Raw genomic sequence first — 14,323 nt, 5'->3', positions numbered from 1 at the left:
GATAACAGAAGCAAGCTGGACTTGCTGCATAAACAATAAATCGATGAGGCATATACAGGCCAAAGACCACTGCCTACAGACCCACAAAAACTGCAGAGAGCTGACTGAGAAAGTGGAGGGTGCACTGAGTCAGCCCCAGAGGCAAACAAACTCAAAGGAACTTGCCACGCAGCATCCAATCTTGCACGTTCATGATTTGTGCAAGAGTTTAAGTGAAAAAAAATTATTGGCCACATTAAATTAATGTTGTTCATTTGAATGTAATGGTTTTGCTATTTGCTTGTGTTTAATTTGTAAAGATGTTTGGTTTTATGGTTGTATAATGGCTGTAAACAGGAATTTAGTCCTATTTTATTTTTTTACACTTAAGTAACATTATAATCAAAGTAATTTAATTCTATTAAATTATTACTGCAGTATCAAGACACTGTCTTTCCTTCTAAAAGAGTCTCTATGCTACTCAAGTCTGAGAAACATTTTTCTAATTTTCTGACAGAAAAAGACAAGAGGTGAAACTGTTATTTCTAACCCAAAATCATATTTAATTACTAGTTGGTGAAGAAGTACTTTACAGGAATTATAAGTCCCAACATTTTGATTTAATATGCCTACTGTTTAATGGGCATCTTACTCTCCGAAAAAAAAAAAAAAAAAAAACCAACAACAAAAAAAGTAAGTGTACATTTCTCTCATCCTTTCTTTTTTTAAAATTTCTCTCCTGTGAGTTGGAAGTATTTTAGAAACGCTCTAGTCCAAACACACTTTGGAGGCTCAAATGCACAGAACTGTACAATCCCTGGCAGATAGCATTCTAGGCTGTACCTGAGGGGGCTTCTGAACACATCGATATACACGATGTGATTTTGAGCTGTTCACTGCTCATTGTCACTCGTTCCCAGGACTTAAGTCTCCTCTAGAATGTTTTGCTGAGTGGATTTTTGATGGAAATGAGAGAGGAGGCTGAGTGTCAAGGTAAGGTCAGCATGGTGCAGAGCAGGGAAGCAGGTAGGATGCAGAGCCCAGTAGTAGACGGGCCCTAAGCAGGCAGGCCTTTTTGAAAATGTGCACAAATCTTCAGGAGAGATGTAGATTCCTGTAGGGCACCAGGATTTAAACTGTGGTTTAAAGCAATTATTTCTGGCCCTGAGGAGCTGGAAAGATGCCTCTTGACTACCATCTCTCACATTAGGTGGAACTTCTGAGCTTTGCGAACAACTACTACAAGCATATCCACTGTATTTTAGACTTGAATGAGATGTGGAAGGTGCTAAAAACAATTAATGCTTTTATTAATGATCAATAACACATTAACTAATTTTCTTGTAGTTTTTTTTTCCCCAAAAGTCCCCAGGGCTTCTGCTGAACTTTCTCTCAAGAAAACAACTTTCAATGGACATTTTTGGCCTTCAAATGCTATTTGACCTTTACAAAGAGCAAAAGCCCAGTAAGAAGTTTTTTAATGTCACTAATAATAACCTTAGTCTTGGAATCCTGACACATCTGTGTTAGTTCATAAGTACTCTGAACCTTCTAGGTGATCACACAAAAGGAGTTTAAATAAACCATAAGACCCCTACATTAAAGTACATTAAGCACTCATTACAGTCAACATCAAAGAGATTTTCACAAAACAATAAAGAAAACCTAAAACTCAACAAAACCTAAAGAAAAAGGAAACAACAGAACAAATATCTGATCAGAGTTTTACCTTAAGATCTGCTTCTCCTTCTGCTAGTCTTTAAAATACTTCCTCTTGGGTTTGAGTGAGAGTCACTTGTTGCCTTTGCAAACCTCTATTAAAAGTAGCTGGCAATAACAACAAAAACAGGCTGCTTGCAAAATGTAGCAGCCAAACAACATATAGGTACCCTACAAGATATAATTCCAGGACACCTAGGGCCTTGCATGGGTATTGTAGACCAGATGTGCCAGCATCAGACATGGAAACTTATTAGAAATGAAATTCTCAGGCTCCACTCCAGACCTACTGCATCAAAATCTGGGGTAGGGTTAATCAATTTGTCATTAAAGAAGTCCTTCAGGTGATTCTGGTGCATGCTAAAGTTCTAGAACTGCTAGTTCCAAGTGAAACCTGTTCAAAGCCCAGATTCCTTTTAGAGCAATGATGACAAAAACCATTATAAGATGTGAAAGGATTAGCATACTGTTTATGACAATAACATGTTTATGCGTATGAGCATATGTTTCAAATAAAAGGAAATGAGTCAATTTTTGTGAACTAAACTTTATATGGTATTTGAATATATAAATGAGGATGTTTAAATATATAAATGAAGGGGTGGAAAAAGATCTGTGCTTGAACTGTTTCAGTTAAAATTTGAAATCAATATGTAGCCATTAACATAGAATTAACATTGCACTATTTTGTGCTACATTGATACTTAATCAGACCTGTGTCTGTGGCTGTTAAAAAGCAAGTTGAAAACTGGCTATAGTATACATCTCATTCACTAATTCTTTCATCATATAAAATCATGTCACAAAAAAAAGCCCTTCTAAATAAATCACAATCAGAACAAATCACATCAGTCCCCATCTATTTAAATACCACGAGAGCCTCTCCTAATAATAAAAGGAAATCCAGCTTAAGTAGAAGAGGCATAATTTCAAGTTTGCTTTCTATTTTGGTTATAAGCTAAAGGTTAGTTTTCTGGTCTAAAGCCACATTCAGAGCAAGATGAAATATGGTTGAATCATTAGAAAAGCTATCAAATCCTCTGCTGCTCCTTTCACTAAGCTTTGATTTGTGTAAACCCAATATTTTAGATACAAAGGCTTTTTAAAGGTCATTAATAAAAGCCAGTCCTGTTTTAAGGACTGAAGAACAATCTATTCCCATATCAAAAACTATATCAAGTTAATTTGGAAGCAATAATCTGATTGCTCCTGGAGCCTACCTGTCTACAGGTGAAGGTTTGGAATTCCTCGACTTCTTTACTTGGGCATACAAAGCATCCATCATATGTCCTTCTCTTGGGCTCTGGGGTCTGGCATTGAGAGGCATGGAACCCTCATAAGAAGAAATTCCCCCATATGTCAACTCATCATCACAGCCAAATGTCCGATGAAAATCTTGAATTTCTGCATAGTCACGTTCTCGAGCTTGTCGCTCTCGAAACTCTCGAGTTTTGGCTTGAATCCTGTAAAATTGGAACAACGTTGAAATAAGAGAAGCTATGTCTTCTCTAAGAACTCATTTAGAAACATTCATCCAAATATATTGTAAAATACATCTTTTTCATTTAGCTGTAAGAAATTGATGGCATAAATGGATGTTATATTCATTTTAGACTAACAAGGTAATGTCATAGATGCTCAAAAATAATAATTTCAGATAGCATTTGTTTATGTCAATGTTATATAGTCATGGTTTGTGTCTTAATTTAAATTGTCACATATTCAGTAGATTTAAAAATTCACAAGGCATTTAATTGGGTTTTCCTTGTGAACTATTTTTTTAAATATAGATTTGTTTTATTCTTTTTTTAAAATATTTTATTTATTTATTTTTAGAGAGGGAAGAGAGAGAGAGAGAGAGAGAGAGAGAGAGAGAGAGAGAGAGGGAGAGATACATCAATGTGTGGTTGCTGGGGGTTATAGCCTGCAACCCAGACATGTACCCTGGCTGGGAATCGAACCTGGGACACTTTGGTTCCCAGCCCGCGCTCAATCCACTGAGCTACACCAGCCAGGTCCTTGTGAACTTTTTTAAGACAAGAAGTAATGTTTTTAAAAGTTACCCCCAGTTACACACATACCATTGTATGCATTCCATTGTAAATGTATACATTTACACATGGGTAGATAACATGTTACTCATTACAAATATACCACATGCATTTGACATACTATCAGGCTTAAATATGAATCCACATCATAATTCTTTATTAACAATAGAAGAAGATACCAGTTTAATGACATCGACTTTGATTTTATGTGATGTACAAGGAACTGGCAAATCCTGAAATTAGGGATAAGTAGGCACATATACAATCAAGTTCTGAAATAAAACTTGCCTGTGTTATAACAAAAAAGTGACATTCATTTAAGGTGTATTTAAATATTCACTAAGATTTTATTTAGCTACTTGGTACAAAGTTCTCTGCAACTAATAATATATTGATTTTATTTAAGTCAATCTAACTTATCTAAAAATAGAATTTTGATGATTTTAGATAATGTTTGATGCAAAAATATTTCTGATGTTTGATGGGGAAAATACTTACAAATATAAATGTTTATTTAAAAGTGAAATCTTATTTAACAAAGAAATATTTTAGACTGAGTTAAATATCTTACTGCAAATTTATTTACTTCTTTCATATGTAAAATAGATCCTTGTTTGCATAAATGACACTAAATATCTATTCAAAAGAATACGGAAAAGATATAAAAATGAGATAAAGCAAATACAAAAAAGAAAATTACAGGGTGATATCCCTCATGAATATGTCAGTGGTATAAAAATCACTAACAAAAAATTAACAAATAGAATTTAGCAACGTATAAAAAGAATTATACACCATGACCAAATGATATTTATGCAGGAATGCAAAGCTGGCTCAGCACTCAAGAGTCAGTCAAGATCATCTACCACATTAACAGTCTGGGAAAAAACCACATTGCTCTATCAACTGATGCAGAAAACACATCTGATGAAATTCAACATTCATTATGACAGAAACTCTTTAAAAAAACTAGTAATAGAGAAAACTAACTGCCTAAACTTGATGAGGAGCATCTATAAAAAAAAAACTTACTGGTAACATCGTACATATTGAAGAAAGATGGAATGTTTTCTGTTAGGATTAGGAAAAAGATAAGGGTGTGTGTTCCTACCACTTTAATTCAAAGTAGCGATATTCCAGACAATAAGCTAGAAAAGGAAATAAATGGCATACAGATTAAAAAGGAAGAAATAAAACCATTCTTATTTTAAGGTGATATGATTATCTCCACAGAAAATCCCAAGGAATCTACAAATATCTCCTAGAACTAAAAAGCAAGTTCAACAAAGTAACAGGACACAACATCAATGTCTAAAAATCCATTCAATTTCTATAAGCTGGCAGTGAATATGAAAGCTGAAATAAAAATACACTGCATTTATAATCACTAACAATGAAACATAAATATATAATATAAACAAAGGCTGGTTTGTAGATGTATATAAAAATATACAGATGTAAATCTAATGAAACATGTACATGACTTGTATACTGAAGACCACACGATGCTGATGAAGGAAATCAAAGAAGACCTGTAGAAGAGAGTGCCACACTGTGACCATGGATGAGATACTCGACACAGTAACAAAGCCAATTCTCCCGAGGCTGATACACAGGTTTAATGTAATTCCTATAAAAACCCCAGAAAGCTTCTTGTAAATATAGACAAGACTATTTTTAAATTTATATGAAAAGCAAAGGATAGGGTAGCTAAACAATTGTGAAAAAGAACTGTGAAAATAAAGTGGGAGGAATCACACACCTGACTGCAAGACTTATAACACAGCTATAGAAATTAATCAACACTGTGGAGGGTCAATGAAACAGAATAAAGAACCCAGAAACAGCCAGCAAATATGACCAACTGATTTCTCATAATTGTGCAAGAGCAATGCAATAGAATAAAACAGCTTTTTCAACAAACAGTGCTGGAGCAATTAGATGTCTACAGGAAAACAAACAAACAACAAAAAAAAAATCCCAAAAAACCTACATACCCTAAATTGTACAGAAATTAACTCAAAATAGATCAAGATGTAAATGTAAAATGTAAACCTATAAAACTTTGGAAGAAATCATAAAAGACCTTGTGCTTAGTGAAGAATTCTTAGAAACGATACTAAAAGCATAGTCACAAAATAAAAAGCAGATAAATAGAACATCATAAAAATTAAAGGCACTTCCTCTGTGAAAGACTTTATTAAGAGAAAGAAAAGACAAGTACACACCTGGAGAAAAATGTAAATCACATATTTGACAAAAGACTTATGTCCAGTATATACAAGGGAACCCCCCCACCAAAAAAAATGGAATTATTTTCCAGAGGGCAGGCTGCTTGTAATATAGGCCTCCTCTGCTACGTGAGTGTTTTAGGAATCCAGCTGGTGGAATTGTGAGAGACTGTGTTGGCTTCAGTGAAATTTTTGAAGACTCTTTCAATGCACTTGACTATTTCGTGATGGGTGATTTGGAGGTGCACACGCCCACACCACATTGTGTTCAGCAGCTTTTGACCCAAACCAGCATGACCTCCATGCCCCAACCTCCCTATTCGCCACATCTCACCCTGAGGGACATTTTTTATTTCCCTGGATAAAAAAAGTCCTCAAAGGGAAAGTCGATTTTGCTGATGTGGAAGAGGTGAAACAAAAAAAGGCAGAAGCACAAAAAGGCATCAAAATCGACGAGTTCAACCCTGTTTTGAGCAGTGGAAAAAACATGTCAATAGGTGTACTGCCTCAAATGGAGACTACTTTGAAGGTGACTGAAGTTTAAACATGTAAGAATAAATACACAATTTTTTATAAATAAATTCATTTTGGGGGGGTCCCTGCTTGTATAAAGAACACTCAAAACTGAACAATGGGAAAACAATTCAATTAGAAGGGCTAAAAGACATAAAGCAATATTTCTCTCAAAAAAATATTCAGGCAACAAATGAGCACATGAAGACATGTTCTATGTCACCAGCCATATGGGGAATGCAAATTAAGACCACAACAAGCTATTAGACCAGCTTAAATAAAAAAAGGATAATATCAAATGCTGACAAGAATTCAGGGAGGTGAATCTCTCACACACTGCTGTTGGAATGTAAAATGGCATAGCCGCCCGGGAAAACAGCCTGGCAGTTTCTTACAAAACTAGACGAACAATTATCATACCACTCAGCAATTGCACTCCTGGACATTTATCCCAAAGAAAGCTAAAATTCACACAAAAACCTGTACACAATTATTCATACTTTACTTCTAATATTCAAATATTGGAAATAACCAAAACGTTCTACAAAAGGTGAATGGTTAACAAACCCATCCATGCCATAGAATAACAGCAATATAAATGAACAGATTACTGACAGATGAAGCAACCTGAATCAATCTCAGAGTCATTATGCTACGTGGAAAAAAAAAAGTCAATCTCAAAAGGTCGCATACTATGTGATGTTGTTTATATAACATCCTCAAAATAAAAGCACAGATGTGGCGAGAAGAAAGGTGGTTGCTGGGGGTTAGCCATGGTGGGGAGCAGAGGGGTGGGTGTGGCTACACAGAGCAGCCCAAGGGAGGACTTGTGCTGGGACAGTTCTGTTTCTTGATTGCAATGCTGGGTATGCAACTTTACACATGTGATCAGATGACACATGGTGTCTATGTCAACTTCCTGATTATGACACTGTGTGAGTTGTGAGTGTTGGGGGAAGCTGAATGAAGCGTACACACAGCCTCTCTGTGCCATCTTTGCAACTTCCTATAAACCCAAATAATTATAAAATAAAAAGCTTGTGTGTATTTTTTAAATGGCAGAAAATTGTCACATAGGATTGCAAGCAAAACTTGCATTTTTCTCTCTTGGTTTCTTTTATCAGTATTGTGCTAGTCTTGTTTTTTCAAATTTTGGATCCACTAGGTCAAATTTTTCTAATTTCCCAGGTATAAAACACAAGTAATTAAATTCATTTAGCTCTGAGTATCTCCACAGGGGTCTGGTAACATTTGAGAAAAGTCAATTTGTTGTTGTGCTGGACTCCCTGCTCAACTGGTTCCAGCCACCTACCATCAAGCAGTGTCCCGTAGCCTTGAGGGCAACCAGCAGTGATCACATATCCCCAAAACCTCCTTAGAGGGACCTTACTTCCTGAGCTGAGAACCAATGACTTACTTAATTCATAAGAAAGTGTTGGAAAGTTAGCAATTTTTATCAGGAGAGCCCTAGATTCTAATAAATATCAGTCCCACAGACATAATATCTGTAACAGAAATAGTAACTGAAATTCTAATATTAAGTTTAGCTGAATTTATAGTTTTTTTTTTAATTGATAATCTACTTACTTATTTAGGAGCAATGATGACAGTCAAGGATGTCATTATAAAAGCTGATTACCACAAATACCATATGTCCATCATAAAAAGTTCATATACAGTAAGTTGAGACATAACTTTATTCTTTGCACTGTCCTGTCTTTTTGACTCTGTAGTCAGCCAGAAAAAATAGAGAGAAAGGAAAATGACTTCTCTCTTCAACCCTATATTTGGTTATACCAGACAATCACCTAATACTATAGGTATCCAGGGTAACCAGGCATTCACATAAGTCATGAAGTTTGGGAACCTGAAGAAACATGAAGGACTACAACAGAAATAAAGCCAAAAATTCGGAATCTGGAAAACTCCCTGAAATCAAAGGGAGGGACTTAGATTGGTTTATAAATGAGTGAACGCTGTGGAGCCTGAAACTCACTTCATTAAAAGTGAAGACAATCTGGCTAACTTACGTTGGAAAGTGCAGTCCTGTTAAGAAAGGAAGACATCCAAAAAAGAAAATATGAATAATCTCTTCTCTAGGAAAGCATGAACCTTAATATCTCCCTAAACTTCTTAAACATCAGTGTCATTATACTATTGATGGGTTCTGCATTTGAATGTGCTTTTGTTCCAAATCACTCAGGAACAAATGTTCACTGGGGTCAATTTCTACCAAGTCAGTTGCTCAGACGAAATGCTCAGTGGCACGAGGTACTATTCATAAAGCCCAGGTCTCAACTGCTCTTTTACCCAAATTGGAACATTATTAGTAATTGCCACTAATCACTGAACCCAATAAATATTATAGTCACATCTATAGTAACTTCTAAAAAACACTGATTTTTTCTAAGTTTCAATAACAAAAGAAATATTTTTATTGTTAACCTTTTCATCACCAATGAATTTATCCCCAAAGTTATAAAAGCTGTTTGTATTCCTCCTCCCCACCCTGGTGGCTCACACTTTTGATGAAAATATTAAAATAAAACTATAGCACACCTCTAGCCTACACAGGTGAGAGAGTGCTGCACAGGCTATCAAATCTGATGGCTAGCCTGAGCTACCAGGCCTTTGGAAGTTGATTCTCTAAGTTCATGCTGACTAAGCTTGCTGTGCAAATTGCACTGAGAAATAGGTTTTAAAAACTAAAAATGCTGAAAACTAATTTACTATAAAGGCGTGGGTTTATTTCTGGGCTCTCTATTCTGTTCCATTGATCTATGTGTCTGCTTATATGCCAGTACCATGCTTTTTTGATTACTATGGCCTTATAGCATAGTTTGATATTAGGTAGTGTGATTCTTCCAACTTTGTTCTTTCTCAGGATCACTGTTGCTATGTGGGGCCTTTTGTGGTTCCATGTAAATTTTTGAAATATTTGCTTGAGTCCTGTGAAATACATCATTGGAATCTTGATAGAAATTGTGTTGACTCTATGGATTGTTTTGAGTGATGTGCACATTTTAATGATGTTAATTCTTCCTATCCATGAACAGGGTATGTGCCTCCATTTCTTTGTATCTTTTTCAATTTCTTTCTCAATGTCTTACAATTGTCTGAGTACAGGAATCTTACATCTTTGGTTAGGTTTATTTCTAGGTATTTTATTCTTTTTGAAGCAACTATGAATGGGATTGTTTTCTTAATTTCCCTTTCTGTTAGTTTATTACTGGCATATAAAAATGCAACTGATTTCTGAATATTCATTTTGTATCCTGCTACTTTGCTTAATTCATTGATCAGTTCTAATAGCTTCTTGGTGGAATTTTTGGGGTTCTCTATGTATAATATCATGTCATCTGCAAATAAAGACAATTTTATTTTTTCCTTAAAGCAAGCACATACAATGGGCTTAAGATAGTTAATTCAATAAGTGGAGCAGGGAAAATTGGACAGATAAGTGTAGAAAAATGAAACTAGACCATCTTCTTATACCAAACACAAGAATAAATTCAAAATGATCAAAGACTTAAATGTCAGACCCAAAACAATAAAAATCCTAGAAGAAAACATAGGCAGCAAAATCTGGAATATTGCTTATAGCAATTTTTAATTGGCTATATCTCCCCAGGCAAGAGACATAAAAGAAAAAATAAACAAATAGGACTACATCAAACTAAAAAGTTTTTTACGGAGTGAAGGAAATCAAATCAACAAAATAAAAAGACAACTCACAGAGTGGGAGAACATATTAACTGATATATCTGATAAAGGGTTAATCTCCAAAATTTATAAAGTACTTACAAAACTCAACACCAAAAAAACAAACCACCCAATTAAAAAATGGGCAAAGGAAATGAATAGACATTTCACCAAAGAGGACATACAGATGGCAAATAGACATATGAAAAGACATTCAACGTCACTAATCATCAGAGAAATGCAAATTAAAATCACAATGAGATATTATCTCATGCCTGTCAGAATGGCCATCATCAATAAATCAACAAACAACAAGTGCTAGTGAGGATGTGGAGAAAGGGGAACCCTTTTGCACTGTTGGTGGGAATGCAGATTGGCACAGCCACTGTTGAAAGCAGTGTGGAGATGCCTCAAAAATTTAAAAATGGATCTGCTTTTTGATCCAGCAATCCCACTCCTGGGAATATATTTGAAGGATCCCAAAACACTCATTTGAAAGAACACAAGCACCCTTATGTTCATAGAACTGTTATTTACAATTGCCAAGATACAGAAGCAGCCCAGGTGTCCATCAGTAGATGAGTGGATAAAACAAACATGAGACATTTACACGGTGGAATACTACTCAGCTGTAAAAAAAAGAAGAAAGTTTTACCCTTTGTGGCAGTATGAATGGACCTGGAGAACGTTATGCTAAGTGAAATAGGCCAGTCAGAGAAAGACAAATATTGTATGATTTTACTCATATGTGAAATCTAATGAACAAACTAAACTAACAAGCAAAACAGAGACAGACTCATAGATGGAGAGTACATGACAGCTAGTGGGGGGTGGGGGAGGTTAGGGGCTGGAGGGATTGAGCAAAAAAGAAAAAGGACTCATGGACAACAGGATGGTGATTGCTGGGGGGATGGGTACAAGGCAGGTAAATGGTAATGGGAAAAATACATAAAGATTACATTTTTTAAAAAGTAGGAATGCATTGTAGGTTTGGGGAATTTAAGTGGCAAAATACACAAATGATTTCCTTTATTATATACTTTTATACCCGAATATATTGCTTATTGTTATTTGACAAAAGGCACTTTGTAGCAGAACCAAAGAGTTTTTCTGACATGTTATATGTTTTCATTCTTTGTGGAAAAAGTTACTTTAGAAAAGAAATAATTGGCCAGGGGAGAAAATCTTTTTGGTTACTTAATAAAAATAGCACAGTTTCTTAGGAAAACTCTTTAAGAAGATACTGAGCATCTTGCAGTTGAGCCCGTGTGGTTGCAGATGGTCAGTGCTTCTCCCGGGCACCTTCTCCCCTGCCCTGTAACCCGAGGCCACACATCACGTGCATGATGCAAAGTCATCGCTTTTTCTAAAGAGTCAGATGGTTGTGTAGCACTCATCCCATTTGTCTCAGGCCAAACACCAACAATAAAGGAAGTAACTGATTAGCCCAAAACTTAGCAAAAGAATTAAATATATATATTGTTTTAAGCACTTCAGAAAGTCCTTCCTAGTTGCAAGTGACAGAACTGTCCTGAGGTTTGAGTGGTCACAGACAGCTACACTGACCAGTGTTGCTGGGCAGTGTCATCAAGAACTACTTCCCTAGCCCTGAAATTTAAACAATAATAATTGTTTAAATTATTAAAAAGCAATAAGACTTTTAAATGTTTTTACTAAGACTTAAAAAAATTTAGCAAAGAATTTATCATTTGAAAGATAAATATTCATACCTTTTCATTTTGCTAAAAAAAAAAGTCTTTTCCATTATAGTAATGAAAATATCCTTGAACCTGCATAGAAAATAATACACAAAATAATGGAATATACTAAATAGAGCAATAAGGTTAATTTCTTTCCTGCTGTCACTAAACTCATACTTACAGTCTCTCTTCAGCTTGACATCAATTAATGATCGTAATTCCAGACCCTTGTCACAGTGTTCGCCACCCTTCCCTCTAATTAAGGTGGACGATGCATGATGAAGACAAAACAAGACTTCTGTCCTTCAGCATTTCTATTCATTAGGATTTTTGCTCTTACAGTAAGTGGCTTTTATGGCTAACTGTGGTATAATAAGATGAAAATAACTACTTATGATTATGAAGTAAGTCTTTAGATGTATATCCAAAAAAGATACAAAGCATGAGAATCACTAGTGAGTGACCAACTCCTCAGGATGAAAACTCAATGGTGTATTTAAATTACTGCATTGTATCCAGAATACTTTAACCTCCTAAGCTTATGAAGCCTCAATACACAGCCCTAAGAAACAGAAATTGACTGTTAGTGACTTTAATTTTTAAAAATGCTGTTAATGTCTACAGAAAATAAAATACACTAATACTAGTTTAACAAAAAAATTAAATAAATTTCAGATTGCTACGCATTAGAATTTGTTAATCATGTTTAAATCAATACAATCAACTCTCTGGAAAAAACATTTTATCCCAAAACTTGTACTGCCACCCAGAAACCTAATTCTGGAAACAAAGTTCCTCAATCTTGCCCCCACAGTACTTCCTGTCTCTAAAAATCAGTGTTACAAAAATTCATCAAATAAAACCTAAATTCATGGCAGAATGAAATTTAAACTACAAGACAACCGAAAGGAACAGTACATATAGATAATAATATCATCATAGATATCCCTTGCTCGGTAACTACAAAAATGCAAGCCCCTCAACATTACAAATCTCATTTAAAAGAAGGAGAGCACATAAGATAAATATTACTTGGGTTGGGGAATTTGACCAGATATCACAGCTAATGTTTCATCTTCAGACCTTCTTTCCCTCTATCTGCCCTTCCTGCCACCCATCCGTTAATAATCAGATTTAGCCTTGTTCCAGAAAACATTGTATAAAGTTGTAAAATAAGTCAAAATGAAAAAATAGATATTAACTTTTCAATGTTGTATATGTAGGAAAATCTATTTAATAGAAGAAAATTAGAAAGGCAGAGACCAGTATGTTAACAGCAGTACTTTACAGATAAATTTTTTGTTTTTCTGTTTTAATTGCATGGGATTTTTTTCAAGTTTTCTTCATATTTAGAGTTAGAAAACAATATATATATGTTTTAAACAGATGAGAGTCCCATGGGAAAGAGAAAATGGAAAGAGACAGATGGAACAGGATTAGGATTCACTAGCACATACAACAAAGTAGAGACGGGTCCCAACACTGGCTCTAAACTTGCCCATGGTTCTCTGAAATAATCAACTGATTTCCACCACCAGTTGCCTGAGTGAGGGGGGTGGACTTGGCTGAACCAAGAGGCAGAGGTTGATTCTCAACTCCTTTTTGGTGACTCATAAAGTACATTAACATAAATAGGGTTTTGAGAAATAATGGAGCAAACAAATATGCATACATTGGTTTAACCAAGTATTTCTTAAACATATTTGCATATGGAACCCTCTTCTGCTGCTGAACTTTTCTTGGGAAGCCATGCACCATACTGTTATACGCCAACCATTAAAGTATAAGTGGAGATGCCACTGGAGGAAAAACATTAAAGAGACAAAATGTTACTTCTGACACTTGGTCAACAGCGAAATCCACCCCTGTGTTTCATAATGGAAACTGAGTGGACCTGCAGTTGCACAGATCATGCCATTGCACATTCCATTTAGGGCTTGAAGCCCAGTCCGTTTGTGCAGTGGAAATGAGCCAACAGGGACTCTGTCCTAGGCACCCCTGAAAGAGGAACTAGAAGGAGCCAACAAGCACTGAATTCACACATCAACTCCAAATTCATATATGGACATGCTGTAACCAAGGAATGTCAAGTTTTCTTTGTATGGAACCAGCCAAAATAACTTTGGATATCATAGCTATAGTGGTAAACAATGTTACTAGAGATGCTTCACTACTAATCAGCACTGAAGTAAAGACTGTGGTGGGAATATAAGCAGTGGCTTGTTTATTTTTATTTTTTTCTCCAAAGTCTTTCCAAAGGAGTTGCAGTTTCCAATATTAAAAGGAGATTTGCTAATATGAACCAGCAGAATAGAAAGAATTTATAAAAGAAGACTTGCTTTATCAAAATCAGAACCACTACACACACTCCATATATGTAATCCATGCATTCACTTTTATTATAGGACCCATGAGTTTAAATACAACA

General features: G+C 35.3%; 1 protein-coding gene across 22 annotated transcripts in view; it reads right to left on the bottom strand.

Moving 5' to 3' along the window:
* Positions 1-14,323, bottom strand: part of PARD3 (par-3 family cell polarity regulator) — a 689,179-nt gene that overhangs the window by 184,393 nt on the left and 490,463 nt on the right. For 21 of the 22 annotated variants that reach the window (XM_036017299.1, XM_036017347.1, XM_036017764.1 and 18 more), the window contains one exon: positions 2,919-3,161. The exons of the other annotated variant lie outside the window; for it this stretch is intronic. In XM_036017299.1, coding sequence (XP_035873192.1) covers positions 2,919-3,161 — 243 coding nt within the window. The remainder of the gene's footprint in view (positions 1-2,918; positions 3,162-14,323) is intronic. 22 annotated transcript variants of the gene reach the window in all.

This window comes from Phyllostomus discolor, chromosome 1 (genome assembly GCF_004126475.2).
Source record: "Phyllostomus discolor isolate MPI-MPIP mPhyDis1 chromosome 1, mPhyDis1.pri.v3, whole genome shotgun sequence".
Lineage (NCBI taxonomy): Eukaryota > Metazoa > Chordata > Mammalia > Chiroptera > Phyllostomidae > Phyllostomus > Phyllostomus discolor.
This window is presented reverse-complemented; position numbering and strand designations above follow the sequence as displayed.